General features: G+C 40.8%; 1 protein-coding gene across 6 annotated transcripts in view; it reads right to left on the reverse strand.

The window, feature by feature from the left end:
- The window catches only part of PRDM16 (PR/SET domain 16), a 2,576,872-nt gene that overhangs the window by 111,644 nt on the left and 2,441,953 nt on the right, over positions 1-23,275 (reverse strand). For all 6 annotated transcript variants that reach the window (XM_044062971.1, XM_044062974.1, XM_044062970.1 and 3 more), the window contains one exon: positions 6,703-6,780. In XM_044062971.1, the coding sequence (XP_043918906.1) occupies positions 6,703-6,780 (78 nt within the window). The remainder of the gene's footprint in view (positions 1-6,702; positions 6,781-23,275) is intronic.

A 23,275-nucleotide genomic window follows, 5' to 3' on the forward strand; every position in this document is an offset into this window, starting at 1 on the left:
ATAGTGCTCCATGCACTACATTAAGTAACCATTTGAAATGTTGGGATCTGCTAGAGCAAGGGGGGGTTGGAACAATGGATAATGTGCTTATCTCACAGCAAGAGGTGCAGGGTTTAATTGTCACCAAAGGAATTTGGATAGGTTTAAAATGGCCCACACGGGCAACTAGCCTAGTACTTACCTATGAACCTATAAGTCCCGAAACATGGAGAGTGAATGGCTGAAAAAACAGACTTACTAAGTTTGAGATGACATTTCTAAGAATATTCCAAAATCTCTTAGGTATAGCGATCTCAGAGTTGATATATATATATATATATATATATATATATATATATATATATGTATATGTTTAGGGGGTGTAGGGGGCTTGCTCACCTGAAAAAATAAATTTAAAGGAGAAGAGCGATTTTCAAGATTCGCTCCTCTCCTGTGTTTTATGTTTTTTTTTTGCCTTGTTCATTCTCAGCATTTTGAGTGCTGACATTTCTATAGGGATCCTTTGTTATCATCATCGTACAAACTTAGACCACGACCACTAGCTGGATAGTAACAAGCTCATTTTTGCTACATGGACAGGAAGACGGCTGGAAAAGAGGAGTAAGAAGAGGTGAAGATAGGAGGAAACCAACTAACAGCAGAGGAAGATCCTTGAAGAGATGTGCGATGTTCAGACTCAAACACCTGAGTCAGGCAGATGTTAGCTGCCAGATAATCTGAAGCAAAGTTTATACAAAGTACTTCTGATAGTGGTTACCTACATCATCAGTACAAGGAAGTTAGCAATGCAGTGGAAACTGAAGGTAAGGATCTGTCTAGTCCTCTGAAAATTGAGGGATTCTAACTTAACTTAACTTGGACAAGTGAAAGATGTAATTAGATACGAGATACTGAGAAATGTAGAGAAAATATTGCTGACTGAAGAGATAGCCAGCTGTGGCTGACACAAAAATGCTATAAACTCTGGAGGTGTGAGGAGATTGGGGTGCTGAAACACAGACAATAGAAAGCATGACTGCAGTGTCCATCATCAAGGAAGACATTAGATGATTGAAAATGACTATTGAAAGACATAGATGGCTACAGGTCATCTCTGCATGAACAGTTAAACCTTCCTTCATGCAGTGTAGACAGAAATTAAGATATGTCTGTGTCAACGATTGTAGCTAAAGCTTGGATTCAGAGATCATTAGAAATAGGTGTACCACATTTAATCTAAAACATCCAATTCCAACTGCAATAATACAGACTCAAAAGATCAAAACCACCATAGCCGACAGCATTACTCAGTCACTGACAAACAGTCTTGCTGCAGGCAAAATCTTATTTCAAAAAGTACAATCAAAAACATAATTTTTTAGAGGGCAATTCTCACCTGCACCCGCATGTGTGGGGACCTGTTCCCCCACACACCCTGCTAATTATATTGCTAACTCCGAGATTGTACAAACATAGGATAAGGGCAAATTTCCCAATACCTGAATTTTTGCAACCTCACATACCTGTCGATTAACTGACTAGTTGAACACATGTGGTTGACTAGACAGTTGTCGACCTAACACACTCGATATATGCAGCAGCATCCATCAGAAATATAGGCTCAAACATTATCTCAGAGGTTGAGAAATAGTTACAGCATCAGGGACATACATCAGCAGAAGTGATACTTGAATATACTGCAGGAAAAACATGGCAATGTGGGATGCATGCTTCAACCAATGGTTAATGGAGTACTGCAGAATGTCAGGATATAGTTTCTCTGAAGGGTCTATATTACAACAACAAACAATCAGATGATCGAACGTTGTTATATCAACCCCTAAATCTCGAATACTCAAAACAGCGAACAACCAGAACAGCGATTTTTTTTTCCCCAAGGAAAGAAAATCGCTGTTCCAAAAAAAAACAAAACAAAAAAAAAAAACAAAAAAGCCCCTACACACTAAATGAAGAGGGGGGCTTTGCACCCCCACACACCCCCATGTGGGGGACTCTGCCCCCCCCCTACTTAAATATACCAACTCCGAGATCGCACTACAGTGGAGGGAACGGCACAACCCGGACGGCCGGCCCAGCAATTTCTTTCCCTGGGAAAAAATTTGCTGTTTCGGCCATTCGCTATTTTGCCGGTTTGACACTTTGTGTTCGAACTAACAGCGTTCGATCATCTGATAGTTCGCTGAACTAAAGTAGACCCTCTCTGAAGATGGAAGGATATGAAACCTAAGTGTAGTATTGGGGGCAATAGATTAACACTTAGGCCCATATGCATTGTTCTGAAAGCCCTTCTCTACCACAAAGTATTCTATTTGTATATACTATAAATATTTTGGATTTACTGTCTTTGGCCCACTTGTAGTTGAAATAAGTCATTTAACTAGCTCCCACACTCAGTTAATGTGTGAAAATAAAACCAAAGAGAAAGATAAATATTTAAGATGCATTTATGCCTTTGGGGAGGGGTAGACATAAGGCAGCTTTTTATGAGTCTTGACATTTTTTGCTGCATCCTACAGATAATGTAGTAGTAAAATAAATACTCACACTGTGTCATTCTGGCATAAATACTATCCCTGAAGAATGCACAATTTGGTGAAGACAGGCATTTGGCTGCATGGGGCTAGAGTGCAGGCAGAAGCTATTTAAGAAGAGAGACCTAAGGCTGTGAGCTGGCAAGCTGGCGTTGACTTGTTGAACTTTGCATACTGTACAAATACTACAGGCATTCACATATGAAGGCAGTGCTTTCAGAGTGAAGTTCTGGACAATTAATGTTACTAAAGTTGGAAACTGTCACTCTGTGAGAAATAATCAGTGATAATTGACCAGTTCTATAAACAAAGAGATAACTCTCTAGGGCCTTGGTACAGAGCTACATTGTCCAGAAGTCAGTCATTTACCACATAAAACACACACACATATGGCTAGTGTTCTGGGAGAAGACCAGACCAAATACATCTTATTTTTCTAACCTTTGTGAAGCAGTAACTGTGAAGCAAATTAATTCTCTCAGACAATGTAGTTCTCATTCTGAGATATAATTTCGTATAAACTTCCCTTTCTCAAGCTTTCTTACCAGCTAGCTATGCTTAATATGGAACAAGCAAAAGCCTGTCAAAAAACATGGCCTGCATTCTAAAACAGGGAAGAGAGCTACTACTCGCTCACGAATAATATAGCATATTAATAATATACATTATTTTTGTTCACGTTATTACTATATGCCACCCCTTTTAAAAAAATTAGATCTCTCACACACACACACACGCACACACACACACACACACACACACACACACACACACACACACACACACACACACACAGATATATATACACGCACACACACACACACACACACACACACACACACACACACACACACACACACACACACACACACACACACACACAGATCTTAATCACCAGCTAGAGATGCTGAACTTAATTACCTTTTTGCGTGTGTGTGTGTGTGTGTGTGTGTGTGTGTGTGTGTGTGGCGGGGGGGGGGGGTGGACATCTTTTACTCCTTTTTTCACCTGAATGGACTGAATCACTGTAAAGCTGGCTCAAACACAGCCGAACAATATCTTTTACCCAGAGTTCTGCTCCTTCAAACTGTTTGCATAACTCTGTGGACGTACACATCCATGTGCGTTCAAGAAGAATAGACAAAAAGCAGAATATGGGTGCTAAAATGACATTTGCAATGATCAACAAAAAGGGGATAAACAACTTCATTTGTTTATGATGCATGCTTGTTTGTTCACTGATGCTGTTTATGACAAGCAACTTGCTATACTCAGTGCAGTCAGCAGTGCCCATGCTGAGCAGGCATTGCGGTCACAAGTAAATAACAGACAGTATATAAAACTTGAAACATGCAGTGGTGGTGCTGCGGTAGCATTGTCACCTCACAGTAAGACATTGTCCCATTCGATTCTCAGCTAGAGCATCTTCTGTGTGGAGACATGCGTGAATGGGGGTACCTTCGTTGAAGTTTGTGCGTCAGGGCCGGCAACTCGGCACATAAAAATCTACTGCCAATCATTAGCGGACTGGAGTTCCGCTGTGGTGACCCCTAACCAGGAAAAGCTGAAAGGCATAACATATAAAACTTGAAACATGGTGTAGATTTTTTTCTTCTGGAAGCAGGTAGGCCTTATTGGAAGCATAAATACTTCTGAAGCAGTGTAAGCAACACAGTGTGCATTAAAGGATTTTAATACAATACCTTTACAGTCTGATACAACATAAGACCAGTGGTTTCCCTAAGTAGTGCCGGCTGTGGTTATGCCTTTACATTACCTAAGCAGGTGAATTCTCACAGACACACACAAAAAGGTAATGCAAAAAGGTAATTAAGTTCAGGATTTTCTCTTTGCAAGCAGTTTTTCTCTTTGAAAGAAAGTGGATTAAAACTCTGATCATAAAATGATTTCATGTATTATCAGGTGACTTAACTCCTGATAATAATATGGCAAGAGCTGGCTGAGATGGATAAATCCCTGACTCTTCCTACAGATGACCTGTGTTTGATTGTTGGATAGGGTGCTCCAAGGTGCTGATGCAGGATGGGTGGGAATTTTGCAGCACATGATGATTTGCCTGGCTTATATAGGAGGGCTGCAGTCGATCTTTGAGGAGGACTCCAACATTTGTGGCTGCCTATCTATAACACACAGCAACACAGATTGGAGGTCGCATGTGAGGCAGCACAAATATGCCTGCTGCAAGCATTGGGGAAGTCACAGTCATGCTATGGCATGGGTATAGGGGCACAATAAATGATTCTTACAGCCACAGTGGATGATGACACCATTCTCAGTGTTGGGCTGTTCATCTTTAAGGTGAATGAAATAGGGATAAATTTATTTTATTTTATTGTATTTTATTTATTTTATTTTATTTACATTTGTTGACTGGGAGTGTCCTACTGGACGTAGGTCCATTTTCAACGGAGGCCTGGGGAGAAAAGCTCCACAGTTAAAATAAACAGACAGTAGTTACATTGGATTACGTAGCGATTAACAATTTGATTAACACAGCAATTAATTACAAACATATTTAGAGATGAAGAACATAGTACATCAGTAGATAACTAAAATCTTTATCTGCAAAGTACATAACAGACATTAACAAATGTTACAGTAAGAAGTTCCTGCTGTATAATAAGTACTAGGCTTATGAGCATCCGAGCATGCTATAATCAAGGTAGTTAGTGGGGTGGATAAATGTAATAATATGATAAATAAAAATAAATGGTTTAATCAGGAATCTGAGATGGGAGTCTTGATGATCATGTGGGATGGGGACCTCAAAAATTATTTAAGTATTTTTTCTTATTTCAAAATAAGTAAATAGACATAAACATATGCAAGCATGAGTACATGTGTGAGTTTGTGTGTAAGTGCATACATATCACCCATACATCAATTAATATGAAACACTTAAATGTTGCAGTTGAAATGTTCCATAAATGCTGGAAGCTACTGGAAGAAGACTGCAACCAAACAGCAGAACAAAGCTATTACTAATCCAAGAGGGTAGCCCTTCCATGGTGTTTTTTTGTTTTGTTTCTAAAATAAAAACATTGACATTAAATGCAAAGATTAATTAGTTTCCCAGTAGCACCCAATGAGGTTCGCTACTAGTTTTTTGGTGACCTTTTCTTGTCTCTGTCACAATTCAAAGTGCCCTGTGACCACAAAAAAAAAAAAAGTCACATTGCAAGCTTATGCATGTCTGTTCTCATCATAATTTCAGCATCTCAGCATTCTCTTTAGACATTCAGTATTCTTTTAAGGTAAGTAATTACTTATGACTGAGATACTGCAGCATTAAGAGATGCCCAGTTATACCATGCATATTATTAAGTCTATAGTTTGTTTATATTTTGTACACCACATGAAACATTTGCTCGTATTTTACCATATTCTGCCCCTTTCTCCTCTCTCTCCTAATGTATACATACTGTGATCATAGAAGCTACCGTCATGGACTTTCTTGAGTAAACTCAGTAATTAACAGTTACTCAGTTCTGGGCTTTATCTACTTGGAATTCTTTCAAGGTGGTTCAATAATCTAAAACAGTTCTCTGGGTATAGTCAGCCTATTAGTCATGACAGTGAGGAGAACACTGCTTTTCATCTCCTATTCCTTGCCACAGAATTTTCTTTTTCAGTCTTAAAATGTACTTTTGTACCCTCTGCCTTGTCACATGACATACTGCCAATAAAAAGTCCTCAGATATGGTGACCTTATAACGTTCATACTTGACAAGGGATGTTCAGAAGTCACAGATATATTAACCCTAAAATCACCTATTTACCTGTGTCAGTCAGCATCCTTCCTATCATGAATTTGTTTTCCTGGATTTGGTATGAATTCAACATCATTTTGTACCTTAATCTCAGTTTCTGACTGGCAGGCTTTGGCAAGTGAGTTTTCCCTAGTAGTTCAGATTAAGCCCTTTTCCAGGTCACTGTGACCTCTTACACATTTAACCATTGTAATTACTGACAGACGTAAGCATGATGTTTCAATATACACAAGATATTCCTCATTTGTAGCTGAAGAGCGTTCTGCACTTTACAAAGAAAGTTGAAATATTCATGTGTTTATGGTGCCAAAATATTCAGTTTGTTACTTAAAATATGTTACTTCACATACAGGAAACTGCAGTCTTTGTACAGGCCTTACCTGTACGGCTGCTCCCCTGTGTGTGTCCGGAGGTGTCGAGTCAAATTTGCCGATCGGGGGAAGATCTTTCCACAGTACCTGGTTAAGAAAAGGACAGTTTTTACTTTTACTGTCTTTTATTTCAAAGAAACTAGATTGTCTATTTCATAAGCAGGCTTACATCAAATGGCTTAGTTGTTATTTAGCTTAAACTTAGTTTTTTCTCTAGTTGATGAAAAAGGTAGCTGCAAATAATCAGTGTTTACCCCCAGCATTGCATGGGGCTTACCTTCATGTTGCTGTGCTCAGCCTAGCCAAGGCTGGCAGCATGTGGCTTTCTTTTTCACAGGACTACCCACATGGACTGGGTAAATGGCTTTCTTTTTCACAGGACTACCCACGTGGACTGGGTAAATGGCTTTCTTTTTCACAGGACTACCCACGTGGACTGGGTAAATGGCTTTCTTTTTCACAAGACTACCCATGTGGACTGGGTAAATGAAGAAGTAGCTGAAGATTTCTGCAGTACTTGGATATTGGAAGCCTGACTACTTAAAAATACCAAAACAGACTCTGAGAAGGGATTCATCAGTGTTAAAGATTAAAGATGGACATCCAGATTACTGCTCCAAACCACAGTGAACAACAAGACCTTTAAACCAAGATTCCTTGACTGTGTGCCTCCAAAGTATAAATTCGTCGGCTACTTTTCCTCACTCATGGATACTGGCAACATAAACTTCACATACTTATCAGTCAGACTAAGAAACTTTTATAAACTGATACGACTACGTAAAGCTGCAGAGACATTTAAAGGCACACTGTGAACTGCAGAGGTAGCTAATCAGATAGGAATTAAGGGCTGACAGGACTATCTTGGAGACTAACAGTGTTCCAGCTGATAAATACATTAAATCCTTAAATGAAGTTTGGCTTTAGAGCCAAAGCCACTTCCGTAGCCTGACTGTAGGACATGCAGTTTGTTTATTTATTTATTTGTCTTTTTACTGGGAAAGTCAGACTGGGCAAGACCCATTTTCAATGGAAGTCAGTGAGAAAAGCTTCAGTGAATGACATTTACATTTACAACTTCACTACATACGATAAACAAAAAATACATTTACTAATAGTAAAACGTAATATACAGAAGCACATTTACAGTACTAGCAATGATAGAAGTGCATTTCAGTAAAGAAAACACTACCTTTGACAGCCATTCAGCAAATTATACATCTTAGTTTACAGTGTACAAAGTACATTTTATCAGAGACAAATCTATTTATGACAGTCAGATAGATTGGCTCAGCCATCATGACAGGACAGGGAATGAGAGAAACTTTTAAAAATACATCCAAAATGAAATAATGGGGTTTAATGAACTTCAATGGGCTATAGGCAGCCACAGTGGTGCAGCGATTAGCATTGCCATCTCACAGCAAGAGGTTCTCCAGTTTGATTCTCAGATGGGGTGCCTTCTGTGCAGAGTCTGCATGGCTTCCCTGTGGTCATGTGGGTTTCCTCTGGGTAGTCTGGTTTCCTCCCACATCCCAAAGACATGTTGTAGGTGGAATGGACACTCTAAACTGGCCCTAGGCATGAGTGCGTGCATGTGTGTGTGCCTTCTGTGGAAGGTTGGGTGCTGGGCTGGCAACTCGACACTGTAAAACTCCACTGCCAATCATGAGCAGACAGGTGATCCACTGTGATGACCCCTAACTGGGAAAAGCCAGAAGGAGAATGAACTTCAATGGGTTATGAGCTAGGATTATTTGACTGTTTTCATAAAATGTCAGATGACTCAATACAGCCTATTCCTAACTCATGTTTTGTTTATGGAATCCCTTCACCAAAGTAGATACCCCTGCATTTTTGTGCACAGAACCTAAGTTGCCAGCTGTCTTCCCAAACTGCAAACCTTCCTTGCATATGGTAGTGGGCACCCCCACCAGCATTAACCACTTGGTCCAATCCTGATGTCATTAATGATGGCCACCCCCACCAGCACCACTCGGTATAATCATGATGTCATTAATGACTAGGTTGATATTACTCGGCCCCTAGTGAGTTGTTAGACCTAGGTGTGGTGAAGAGAAGAACTCCAAGCACCATGTTCTGTGGGATCCCACTAGTCAGAGGCTTCTCATTGGCCACTTCCTTGCAAGTGGCCATCCCGTCTGTCCATCTTTACTCTTTGATTCTCATCAGCATCTTCACAGTTTCAGTAACTGTCCTCATTAAGTAATGCTAACAGTAAATATTTTACATCAATGATTTTCATTACCACTTTGGATGGACTGCTTAACCGATGTATATTCTAAACAAATAACATTAAGGCAAGTAAGGTGCTTAGAGGATGTCACAACAATAAGAAAGAACCCCGGACCAGAGGGAAGTATGCTTGAATTACAGAAATGCATGAAATAAATTGTATGGTGGTCTCTACTTATAATAATAGTCCATGTAGCTAAATAGCAGATGTTACTCTGTCTTAAACAATTGTTTGGTACTCTGCCCTCAAAACTGAATTCACAGCGGATAGCGTGTTTGACATACACATATTTCAGCTGCAGTATTACAACTGTGTGTACAGTCTGCTGTGACTCCACATTTCTGGTTTACATGGTTTGTGTTCAGTATTAGCTGTAAAACGTCATGGCTTCAAAAAGGGTTACAGCAACCTGACATACACAGTCTTCTAACATTCATAAACATGGCCAATTACAGAATAATCTTCATCTGATTACATCCAGGTGCTAGGTTTACAGTGGGGCATGTCACCTCTCTAGAAGTGCCTAAAGTAATACGTATCATCTTCTAGGGGTTTCCAGAAGGAAATATTAGCAGGTTGATTAAGGGAATGAGCTACTTCCTGTATTCCAGGCTATAAGATTCACATTCTTGTGTTTCTGCGCAAGTCACTTCACCTTTCTAATGTCATGTATGATTTGAGTGCATCCCTCCCACCACAGATATATAGTTAAAGACCTATCCTGCAAACAGTAGTCATCAGAAACTACAGAGTGTGGTCACAGTGGGCAAATGAACAGGTAGCAGTCAGTTTCCACATGGAGAATAAGGAGGTCACAACAGTAGCCATATTTATTATAAGTTTGGTACAGATATGTTCTATGATGCCTCTGAAGACTTTTTACAAGTTATAGGTCACCCGCTTGCATTAGTTAAAGGCTTTTCAGTGGACATTCAAATAATGAAGGACAGCAAGAGCAAATCTTCTCCTTTATTTATTTATTGTTTGTGAGGCAAAGAGTTAGTTACATACCAGTGTATTTCAGATATGAAATTAAAGCACTGTAATTAGGATGCTGGCAAGTGTATGCTATGTAATCTGTAGCATTCAACTATCAGGGGGTAGTAAAAAATCAAATATGCTGAAAATAAAAATGTTGTTTGTTCAGCAAATATGCATTTGTCAGCAGAACTTGTGCAGTTCCATGGTCTGGCACCCCAAAGAGTGCAAACAGAATAAAAGAAAATACTCATCAGCACTCACAAAGTACTTTAGCTCAGCTCTTAAGCCATGATATTCAATGCGTAGAGCTGGTGCTGTATTATGACCCCCTTCTGTACCTGCTGATTGTGCACCCTAGCATCTTGTGTCTAGGCCAGGCACTCTCCTCCCCTCCTCCTAGCTATGCCATTCAGCCTCAGGTGCTTGTTAGCACTTCTTTGTTATTCCTTAGTAACTTAGTGCTGCAGTCAATTTTTGATGGGGTTGGGCATGATAAACCAGGGCACCAACTTCTTTCTTTGCTAGGATTAAGGTAGGGGAAGATGTCCACAATACATTCCTAAAATTACCTTAGCTGCTTATATTTAGGCCCCCCATAGGATACACAGCAGCAGGCTATGCCTTTTGGTGTAGTACTGCCCACAGGCACATCACTTCTGTGTGTGCACATACCCCATCTAACATTGCTTATCAGGCAGTGGAATATGTCACAACTTAATGATTTCCAATTAAAATTAGTGTTACTATATTTGATGACAAGCATTTTGTGCCACTTCATCCTGCTTAAGGATATGTCAATAATGTATAATACAACAGATGCACCATTGCAACTGTCATTGAACCTCATTAGTTAAATCTGACCACAAATCAATCACCTTTGAACTGGCACTAACACCAGAACTCACAAAGAGCAATGTCAGACTAAAAAGCTTCACCAAGGCAAACTATATCTTCCTAGGGGAAGGTATAAATGCATTCCAAGCCCCAACCCCAGCTGGAAGTGTCAGCCACACCAAAGCTTACACTAAAGCCCTGTACAATCACTTGTGTAAGTGTATAGGCTTGGCTGTTCCAGAGAAAATTAAAGCTAGAGGCCCAAGTGAAAAGATGTCACCCTGGTGGACATCCAGCATCAATAAACTTTACAACAAATGTAAAAAGTTGCTGTTTAAGAAAACTAAGGCGAGGACCCAACAATGGAAAAGCACCCTCCTCGGCTTCAACAGGCAGATAAGACAACATGTCAAATCCTCTAAGGGTAACCTTAAAAAACTCAGCAGTCACAGCCAAGGATAACCACAAGGCATTTTACAGCTACATATACAGCCTAAAAGGTAGGAACCAAGAATGTACCAAACTAGTGACAAATGGTATCACACACACACTCTGATCCTGGAGAGATAGCTAACCTGCTGGTGGACAGATATGGCAAAAATTTCACTCCATTATCCCCTTCAAACTTATCAAAAACCTTCCCCCCCAACTTACCCCCACCCTACATATCCAAACAGCAGGTCATTAAAGCCTTGTCTAAGGCAAAACAACACAGCATTTTTGGGACCAGACGGCATCCCAGGCTGTCTTCTAAACAAACTAAAACATGAGCTAGCATCACCATTAAATACCCTATTCAAACACAGCCTAACCACAGGCTTTGTTCCTGTGGAATGGAGAACAGCAACAGTTATTCCCCACCAAAAAGGTGGCTTAGCAGCAGACCAGGAGAATTATAGACTCATAAATCTGCCCAGCGTCATCTGTAAGGCCATGGAAAGTATCATCATGGACCTCATAAATAAAGACATAGGCGAACTCCAAACCCTGAATCCGATGCAATTTGGCTTCATCGTGGGCAGATCCTGCCTGATAAACCTGGTGGATTTCTTCAAAAATGTGACCATGGCTATTGACAAAGGCAAATCTGTGCACACAGCATACTTCAACTTGGCCAAGGGCTTTGACACAACCCCACATTCATGCATTACCGATAAACTTAGCAAACCGAATCTTTGTTGTAAGATGGGTTGCCAAGTGGCTCATAAACCAGTCACGCACTGTCAAAGTGGGTGACTCAACATGAACTAGCAGGCCTGTCACCAGCGGGGTGCCACAGGGGTCAGTGCTGGGCATGATACTGTTTCGTATACTCAGATGTTCAGGCCAAAACTAAGGAGCTGTGGCTGACCAAGTTTGACTGCAAACTGTGTGCAATTATTGAATCCCCAAATGATTTCAGTATATTTCAGGAGGGTCTTACACAGACCAGCAACTGGTGTCTTAGTCATGGTCTTAAACTAAATGCAAAGAAATGCATTATAATTCCCTTTGGTAAAAACAATGTCCCTTGACACTGTCAAATTAACAACAATACACTATGTACCTACAAAGTAGTAAGGGATGTGGGATCCCAAGTACACTGGGACCTTAACTTTGACCACCATGTGTTTGTTGTAGTAAGGAAGACTTTATATGTAGCACACTTGATTAGCAAAGGCATCACTTCTAGGGCAAAGGAGGATATAACCCTTCTATACTCATCACTAATCAGGCCCATAACTGAGTATAACACCTCTTTTGGCATGTTCTGTACAAAGCACCTGCAATAATTGGAGAGACCTCAGAGATTTCTAACAAATAACATCAAAGGACTCCATCATGTGCCTTACACAGACTGACTAAAGTTCCTGTCACTTTACTCAGTATAGTATAGACTTCTTAGGGGAGACTTATGCCTGGCTTACAGAGCAATCTCCGACCCAAACCTAATGAATTTGCTGCACATCTGTAAATCAAATGGGACTTGAGCCGCCCATTCCAGGGACCCAAATATGGCCTGTGACTTGAATAGGATGTGCTGAAGGGCCAGACTTGTCTTCCAGTGACTGCTGTGTCTTTGGAATAGTTTGTTTAAATTATATGGTTTCTGATTATGTACATAATTAAAGTCAGAAACTCATTTATAGGTATGGTTTCTGACTTTTATACTTTTCGTATAGTATATCAAGTATTTTATAAGTTTTTACTATGTTTTTAGAATATTTATAGATATATAAATTATGACTTAAATTAATAAATATGTTAGTAGGTTTTAATGAACTTAACTAGAAGTAGATATAATTCATGGTATGTGTGTTTAAGGCATTTTGGCTTAGGCTGTGAGGGTCTGTATATGCATTGGTTGGTGCTGATCAGCTGTTCTAACTAGTAGGGTGGATCAGCTGGCTGATGTTCAAGTTATATACTGTGTTTTGAATATTTAATTGTATCTGAATAAGTCTAGCTATCCAGCCAGACGAAAAGCGCTTTATGGAATAAAAAGTTTACATTACTTGCTTGCAAGTTCGGAGATTTATTCTTTTTGTGGAGCATTAGTCGGTTTGTTGCTGTTTTTTTCCTGAATAGTCAACTCCTCTCTGGTTAGATCCGACCACAAACTAATCGCCTTGGAAATCCCCCCCCACCCAGCAAAGGTAACCACCATAAAAAACTTATCCAAAGCTAACTTTGGGCTCCTAAAAACAGAGGTGGCTAACTTCAGGGCATCTATGCAAATGGAGAATAGTTGCATGACCACCGAGTCATACACCAATGCACTGTACGAATATGCACACAAATGCATGGATCTCACCATACTCAATAGAACCAAGACGCTCTCCTCCAAAAAAAGGAAGCCAATCTGGTGTCCACTGCCATAAACAAACTCTACAACAGAAGGAGAAAACTGATGCAGAATAAGGTAAAGTCCCAAGACTGGAAAAACTCCTTTATCAGCCTCAACAAAAGTTGAGATCTCTCATCAAATCCTCTAAAGCTAGCTATGAAAACAGAATTGCAGCAGATAGTAAAAACAAACACAAGGCCTTCTATAGTTATGTAAAGAATCTCCACGGCAATACCCAGATTTGCCCTGAGCTACTGCACAATGGTACCTCCTATACTGAGCCAACAGATATTGCCAATATACTGGCCTACAGATTCAGTGCCAACTTTACCCCTCCCCCCAAAGGACCAATCACAATACCAGTAGATTGCCAGGCACTCAGTATTACTACTGCACAGGTTAAAACATCACTGTCCAAGGCCAAGAATGCAGCATCTATGAGACTTGACAATATCCCTGGCTGTGTTCTACATAAACTACAGTGTGAACTGGCACCTCACCTGTGTGCGCTGTTCAATGACAGCCTCACCTCAGGCTTTGTCCCTACCAAATGGCGCACTGTAGAGTCATACCTCTCCACAAAGGAGGAGCGACTAAAGACACTGGGAACTATCACCCCATTAGCCTGAAAAGTATGATATGCAAAGCTATGGAACGCATCATCATGGACCTAATAAACAAGGATATAGGGAATCTCCAAACTCTGGATCCCACACAGTTTGGTTTTGTGAAGGGTAGATCATGCCTGCTCAACTTGGTCGACTTCTTTGAGCTAGTCACCATAGGTTCATAGGTTCATAGGTAGGTACTAGGCTATTGGCCCAAGGGCCTACGTAAGCCTAGCCAACAAGGTTCCCTGGCTTACGCCACCCAAGAAAGTTATTTTCCTGTGCCACTGTTGAGCAGAGACACAGAAGTGATCCCCGGGGTGTATTTCCTATTTCCCATCCACTCATCAAGATTTTTCTTGAAGAGTGCTAATGAAGAACTTTGCTTGACATAGATGGGTAGCCTGTTCCAGAGTATGGGAAGTCTCTGGGACAGGAATCTATCCCTCCAGCATGTCCTGTTTATTGTGGTGACAAGGTTTAGGTCCCTAGAGCATGTAGCTCGGAGTTATTGGGATTTCTTTAGGTGTAGCATATCCAACAGCTCTGGGTTTGACATAGCTTTATATGTTAGGCAGAGATCACCTCTGAGTAGGCGATATGCTACAGAGTAAAGCTGGAGTTTTTTGAGGCGGTCAGTGTAGGGCATTTGGTTGAGTCCAGTAATCCTCTTTATGAGGTACTTCTGTGGCCTTTCCAGCTGCTGCAGATGTCTTCTGAGGTACTTTCCAAAAGGGGCGTTGTACTCTATGGTGGGTCTAATGAGTGTCGAGTAGAGGGGAACGATGACCTCTTTTTTCCTGGATGAGAACCCTTTTATGATGAGGTGTGCCAAGTAGAAGGACTTCCTGACTACTGTGGCGATGTGACTATCAAAGGAGAGACTACTGTCCACCTGGGTCCCAAGGTCTCTTATCACACATTCTGTGTTAAGTAGATTGCTGTCTATGTGGTAGTTCATGGGTACAGAGTTTTTGCCAAAGGGGATGACACTGCACTTTTTGGCATTGAGCTTGAGGCCATGGCTCTGACACCAGGCATCTGTCTCAGAGAGGCCCTTCTGTAGGATGTCCACATCATTTGGGGACTTGACTATGGCTCCTAGTTTGCAGTCATCTGCGAACTTCATTAGCCAGAGGCCTTCTGTGTTAGCCTGTACTTCAGAGAAGTAGATACCAAACAGGAGCGGTCCCAGGATGGAACCCTGTGGTACTCTACTTGTCACTGGTTTGAGGTCAGATTTGGAGTCTGCAACTTTTACAGTGTGGGTTCTGTCAGTGAGCCAGTTGGCAACCCATCTCGTGATATAGGGATTTATTCCTAGTTTATTGAGTTTAGCTATAATTCCAGAATGGGGGATGGTGTTGAAAGCCCTAGCGAGGTCAAGATAGGCTGTGTGAACCACCTTACCCTCATCTACGGCTTTGGTGACTGCCTCAAAGAAGTCGATCAGGTTCAGGAGGCATGATCTGCCTTTTACAAACCCGAACTGGGTGGGATCCAGAGTTTGGAGGTTACCAGTGTCTTTGTTTATGAGTTCCATGATGATACGTTCCATGGCTTTGCAGACCAGGCTCATCAGGCTAATAGGTCTATAGTTCCTGGGATCAGTGGTGGCTCCCCCTTTGTGGAGTGGGATAACTGTTGCTGTGCGCCATTCAGTGGGCACAAAGCCTGATGCGAGGCTATTATCGAACATGGTGCTTAAGTGGGGAGCCAGTTCATTCTGAAGTTCATGTAAAATGCAGCCTGGAGCTGTGGATGAAGGCAAGGTGGTTCATGCAGCCTACCTTGATCTGGCCAAGGCCTTTGATAGCATTCCCCACTCAGGAATCATGGCAAAACTCACTAAGCTAGGCATCAACCCCTATATCACTAGGTGGGCTGCAAACTGGCTCTCAGATAGAACCCACAGTGTGAAAGCAGCTGACTCCAAGTCAGACTGCCAACCAGTCATGAGTGGAGTCCCACCAGGATCAGTCCTGGGTTCTCTCCTGTTTGGTATCTACTTTTCAGAAGTCCAGGCCAACACGAAGCGACTCTGACTGACAAAGGTCGCAGACGATTGCAAGTTGGGAGCCATAATTAACTCCCCAAGTGATGTTGACATCCTACAGAAAGGCCTCACTGACACCAACGACTGGCGTCAAAATCATGGCCTTAAGCTCAATGCCAAAAAGTGTGTCATCACCTTTGGGAAAAACCCGGTTTCCATGAATTACCACATCGATGGTAGTCCACTGAACACAGAAGGCGTTATAAGAGATCTGGGAACACAGGTTGACAGCAACCTCTCTTTTGACCACCATATTGCCACTGTGGTCATAAAGTCCTTCTATGTGGCACATCTCATTACTAAGGGTTTATATATCAAATATTTGTTTAACAGGAAAGTCTGACAAAGCCAATTTTCAGCAGAGGCCCAGGGAGAAATGCTCCAGACACGTCTTTGTAACATGGGAGGAAACTGGAGCACCTAGAGGGAACCCACATGAACAAGGGGATGACATGCAAACTCAAGGCACCGCAGCCAAGAATCATACACTATAACCTCTTGATTTGAGACAGCAACACAACTGCTGCACCACTGCACTGTCCTTTAATGTATGTGTGTGTGTGTGTGTGTGTGTGTGTGTGTGTGTGTGTGTGTGTGTGTGTGTGTGTGTGTGTGTGTGTGTGTGTGTGTGTGTGTGTGTGTGTGTGTGTGTGTGCGCATGCGCATGTGCGTGTGCGTGTGCGTGTGTGTGTGTGTGTGTGTGTGTGTGTGTGTGTGTGTGTGTGTGTGTGTGTGTGTGTGTGTGTGTGTGTAATCACTAGAAACCCTACATCTTCCTTTATATAACAATGGACTAAAATGACTGGATGTAACTTTTTCTTTTCTTTATCCTGGAGTATCTTACAAGTTAAAAAAAACAGTGAGAAGCATCCTATCATGCAGAAAATACATATTATTCATTCCTAATCTGACATGGCATTTTCTTTTTATAGTTAAATACTTGTTTAGTTACCCTTGTAAGCTTAGTCACGTTCCCTTTCAAATGTGAAAATCAAACTTTGGACCTTGTGTTTGTAAGGTAAACACTTTAGCCATTATACCAACACTCATCTCAATATTTGGCAGCTTTTAGTGCACTGCTGTTGTTGCTCTGAAATTTTGTAAGCTAGTGCTTTCAAGATTTAAAAGAATAAAGTGGGTAGATAGGGATTCTGGTCCTACCTTCTCAAACGAAGATGTACTTTATATACATTGTTTCACTTTTTCTTTCCTTCTTCATATAATTTGAAGAACAGCCCTCAAACCTCCTTGGTAGGTTTTCTTTTGTTTTGCTTTGTTTTTTATTTCTCCCTGGTTTTATATTTTTAAAATATTTCTCAGAACTTGCAAATACTGGTGCAGAGTGTTCAAGATATCATCAGCTGTAAGGTTATGTATCATCTGTTACTGACTGCATGGAACATTGTGGTTTTATGTTCCTTTTTTTTGCACACAGTTAGGGAATTACATCCTTTGCCAGTGGAAGGCTTCCATTTGCAGAATGGTAGTGAATGATACAAATTTTACCATCATAGCATTTCCATTTTACTTGTTTGTAGCTGTAAAAGCAAAAACTCACTCTATCTATGTTAGTAATGAAAGAAGGTTAATAGCATTTATTCACATGATTAAAAAGTACAAGCAAATGCTGCCCAACTATCTGTATGCTTCTGTCTACCATTCCCTTTTGTGGGAATACCAGTACTGCATATTATTCTTACGCTGTACTGCAGTCCTTGCCAATGATATATAATTTATATATATATATATATATATATATATATATATATATATATATATATATATATATACATATATATTTATATATATAAAATGTATGTACATGTTTAATCTATATCTTTTATGTTGGTGGAAATTGATTTAAAAAATATATCTGTTTGTGGGTGAAAACAGTTTTGCATCAGACATCTTACCATTAAAAAATAAATAAATAAACAAAAAAAAAAAACAAAAAAAATAACTAAGTGAAAAAAGTAAGCGGATGCTTTGTAAACCAATTAACCTATTATGAGCTAAGGCAATACATTCTTTTTTAATTTTTTTTATTGATTGAGGCAGGTGTACCTCTTAGTTTGTCATAGGTTCATAGGTTCATAGGTAGGTACTAGGCTATCGGCCCCTGGGGCCTATACAAGCCCAGCCAAAAAGGTACCCTGGCTTTTGCCACCCAAGAAAATTATTTCCCTGTGCCACTGTTGAGCAGAGCCACACAGGTGATTCCCGGGGTGAATTTCCTATTTCCCATCCAATCTTCAAGATTTTTCTTGAAGAGTGCTAATGAGGAGCTTTGTTTGATATAGATAGGTAGTTTATTCCAGAGTATGGGAAGTCTCTGGGACAGGAATCTATCCATCCGGCATGTTCTGTTTATTGTGGTGACAAGGTTTAGGTCCCTAGAGCGTGTAGCTCGGAGGGATTGGGATTTCTTTAAGTGGAGCATGTCCAACAGCTCTGGGTTTGACATACCTTTGTATGTTAGGCAGAGATCACCTCTGAGTAGGCGATATGCGACGGAGTAAAGCTGGAGTTTTTTGAGATGGTCTGCACAGGGCATCTGTTTGAGGCTGGTAATCCTCTTTGTGAGGTATTTCTGCAGCCTTTCCAGTTGTTGTAGATGTCTTGTGAGGTACATACCAAAAGGGGCGTTGTACTCTTTAATGGGTCTAATGAGTGATGAGTAGAGGGGAACAATGACCTCTTTTTTTCTGGATAAGAAACCTTTTGTGATGAGGTGTGCCACGTAGAAGGATTTCCTGACTACTGTGGCAATATGATTATCAAAGGAGAGACTACTGTCCACCTGTGTCCCAAGGTCTCTTATCACACTTTTCGGTGTTAAGTATACTACCACCTATATTGCAGTTCATGGGTACAGAGTTTTTACCAAAGGGGATGACAATGCACTTTTTGGCATTGAGCTTGAGGCCATGGCTTTGACACCAGGCATCTGTCTCAGTGAGGCCCTTTTGTAGGATGTCCACATCATTAGGAGTTTCGATTATGGCTCCTAGTTTGCAGTCATCTGCGAACTTCATTAGCCAAAGTCCTTCTGTGTTAGCCTGTACTTCAGAGAAGTAGATACCAAACAGGAGAGGACCCAGGACTGAACCCTGTGGTACTCCACTTGTCACTGGTCTGAAGTCGGATTTAGAGTCTGCTACTTTCACTGTGTGGGTTCTGTCAGTGAGCCAGTTGGCAACCCATCTTGTGACATAGGGATTTATACCTAGTTTAGTGAGTTTATCTATAATTCCAGAGTGGGGGGTGGTGTTGAAAGCCTTGGCAAGATCTAGATAGGCTGTGTGAACCACCTTACCCTTGTCTACGGCTTTGGTGACTGCTTCAAAGAAGTCTATCAGGTTTAGGAGACATGATCTGCCTTTTAAAAACCCGAACTGGGTGGGATCCAGAGTTTGGAGATTACCAATGTCTTTGTTTATAAGTTTCATGGGTTGGGAGGGTGGCCTAATGGTTAAGCTGTTTGCCTTACAAACACAAGGTACAGGGTTTGAGTCTCACAAGGGATAATTGGCTAGGCTTAAAATGGCTCGCAAGGGCAGTTAGCCTAGTACTAATCTATGAACCTATGAACCTATGATGACATGTTCCATGGACTTGCAGACCAGGCTCGTCAGGCTAATGGGGCGGTAGTTCCCGGGGTCCGTGGTGGCTCCCCCCCCTTGTGGAGTGGGATAACTGTTGCTGTGCCCCATTCAGCAGGCACAAAGCCTGAGGTGAGGCTATGAATGAACATGGTACTTAGGTGGGGTGCCAGTTCATTCTGTAGTTCATGTAGAATGTAGCCTGGGATGTTGTCTGGTCCCATGGATGCTGTGTTCTTGGCTTTGGAGAGTGTGCTTTTTACCTGTGCAGCTGTAATTACAGGAACGTTGCATTCTTCCGGTATAGAGATGGGCTCTTTACGGGGTGCGAGGGGGGTAAAGTTAGCACTGAACCTATCTGCCAGGATGTTGGCAATATTAGTTGGGTCTGTATATTTAGTGCCATTGTGCTGTAACTCAGAGCAGATCTGAGTGTGCCATTGAGATTCTTGACAAAGCTATAGAATGCTTTGTGGTTGTCTTTAGAATCAGTGGCGATTTTGTTTTCGTAACTAGCTTTGGAAGATTTTATCAGGGATCACAGCTTCTTACTGAGGCTGACCTGGGAGCTCTTCCACTCATGGGATTTTACTTTCTTTTGCAAGAGATTCTTCCTTCTGTTGTACAGTTTGTTTATGGCAGGGGACCACCAGATTGGCTTCCTTTTTTTGGAGGATAGCATCTTGGTTCTGTTTGGGATAGCACGATCCATGCACTCATGTAAGTACTTATAAGGTGCAAATGTGTAGGATTCAGTAGTCGTAACTGTATTGTCCACCTGCATGGCTGTCATGAAGTTCACCACTTCTGTCTTAAGAAGTATGAAGTTGGCTTTGGAGACATTTTTTACCATGGTTTCCTTAATGGGGGGTGGAGGCAGGATGTGGATATCTAGAGTAATTAGCTTATGGTCGGATCGGACCAATGAGGCATTGACTTCAGGTGTGGAACACCGGTCATTCATATTGGCAATGACTAGATCTAGGATATTGTTGCCCCTGGTGGGGGTGTGGATAAGTTGATCCAGGGCATTGGAGTTTATGAATTCCAGAAAGCATTGAGCAAAGGAGATGGTACATGAGTAGTTTTCCCAGTTAATGGTGGGGTAGTTGAAATCGCCCATTATTAGGGTGTTTGGTTGAATCCTAATATTTTCCAGTGCATCAAGAAAAGAGGAGTGGGAATCCTGGGGCATGGTGGGGGATCTGTAGCAAGCTACAATTTAGATTGCAGTTTTGCCCAGAGTTAGTTGCACTTGGATAACCTCGGATGCATTATGCTGAGCAACTAGCCTGGAGGTGTGGATATCCTTAATGAATATGGACACACCTCCGCCTTTTGTGTTTCCGGGTCCAGGTTGACCAAAAAAAGTGGGGTATGAGTTATAGCCTTGTAGTGCAGGGGTCTGCTCTCTCAGCCTTGAACCAGGTCTCACTCACTGCTTCAATGTTCTCCATCTTCATTTTAAGGAGTGCCTCGAAAGTGAGTGCATTTGAGATTTAGACTTCTAGCATTGAGTAGCATCATCCTCAGTTTTGCTTGCCTGTTCCTGTGTCATTTTGAACCTTTGTAAAAGGCACTATAATATGCAAAAAGGCATATCCAGTATCCAGATCCCAGTCCAGTATCCAGAATCCCATCTGACAGGTGCAGGCCGTCTCTGGCAATGCATCGGGTCTCAGGCAGAGATGTCATCCCAGGCAGACAGATAGAGAGACCAGGGAAGCTTAGCCAATAATCATTTGTCCTTTGTGTGCAATGTCATTCATCATCATTGGCAGATTATTCAGGGCTAGGGGCAGAATGCTATTCAGGCTAAGCCAGGGCTAAGGCTCCATGTCTCTTTTCATGTAGTCCAGGATGTCTTCTCTTCCATGTCTCTTTCATGGACAACCAGGACATGGACACAGACAGGACACACTTGTTGTTGGACTGTGACAGAGTTGCGCTTGTGACTTGTTGTGGATCCTGGCACCGTGGCCAGACTTTCGACAGGCAGCTGTGAGTTCCACCATCAGTGTGTAGTGATCATAGAGCCAGTGGACTATAGTGTTGGGAGTGGAGTTGTACCTGCTGGCCTGTGTTGGTTGGTTGTTTTGCCTTACTGGCTGTGGCTATGTGGCACACACTGAGTGTCAAAACACAAAAGAGTTATTCAAAGTTTTAAACACAACAGAGTTACTACAGTTTTCATAAAATATATATATATATATATATATATATATATATATATATATATTTATATATATATATATATATATATATATATATATATATATATATGTGTGTGTATATGTAATTATATAATAACTAAATAACTAACTTTTTATTTTTTGCTTTTAGAATTTGATTTTTTTTCTTTTGATTTATTATGCTAGTTTATTATTTCAATGTCTTTATCATAGCCTTCCTGAAGAAGTAATAGAAATTCAATACATTTAGTTTCTACTTCTTTTTACCTGTTTCTCGTTATTACTTTTCTTGCTACATTTATTGTTTTCCAAAAAAGCAGCAATTATTAACATTTACATTAACTGGTATTGTAATATTATATAAAATTGTATTCTTTTAAGCTTAAAGCTATCTGTCCGTAATTAAGCTTTAAGTAAGCTTTAAGTTATGTGCATTCAACAAAAAATATGTTACCAATTTGCAACTACTTTTCCTTTAAATCTAGATTATATGCAACTGTTTTTTTTTTGGGGGGGGTTCTAGCTATTTTATATGGAGTGTGAAATGTGCTGTTTAAATTTCATGTATATATTATCCAAAATAGTTAGGTTATAGTATATTTAATAGATCTTAGCAGTAATGCTTTTTTCTTTTAAATAAAGTTTCAATTATTTATTTATTATTTTAAGTGTTTGTGTGCAGTAATTATTTACTGAATCTGCATCTTGTTCTCTTTTACCATTTTATATATGTTAGATAATATAGATTTGTAGAGCATGGAGTGTCGTGATTACACTGTGATATCTGGAAAAAGACAAATCAGTTGAGTACTACGGTATTGTCAGACCTGATCTTAACAAATGTTAAGCACCCCCCTAATTAATTTGTTAAGGTTGGGTCTCATGTTATGCCATCAAATCTGCCAGTATTGACCAGCATGACAGTGGCAGAATAAAACACAGATTTGTTTCTGCCTGCTGTCCATTCTGATAATATGTCCCTGACTTCCTGTTATAAACTCAGGTAGCTGAAGTAGATATGGGCCCAACACACCAAGGTGGCAAGAATGACAGATTTTATTCTAGGTGACACATCTAGCTTAAAAGGCAATAGCACAACCACAAACAAATTATTTCAACAGTGAACCAGTTAGCAATAAGGCAAAGTGAGATATGCATGCAATGAAAACATACATTCACCCCCTTCCCCAGAACTCAATAAAAAAAGGTCTAGACATTCAAACAT

Source organism: Protopterus annectens, chromosome 2.part1 (genome assembly GCF_019279795.1).
Source record: "Protopterus annectens isolate FY-2018-M chromosome 2.part1, PAN1.0, whole genome shotgun sequence".
Taxonomy (NCBI): Eukaryota; Metazoa; Chordata; order Ceratodontiformes; family Protopteridae; genus Protopterus; species Protopterus annectens.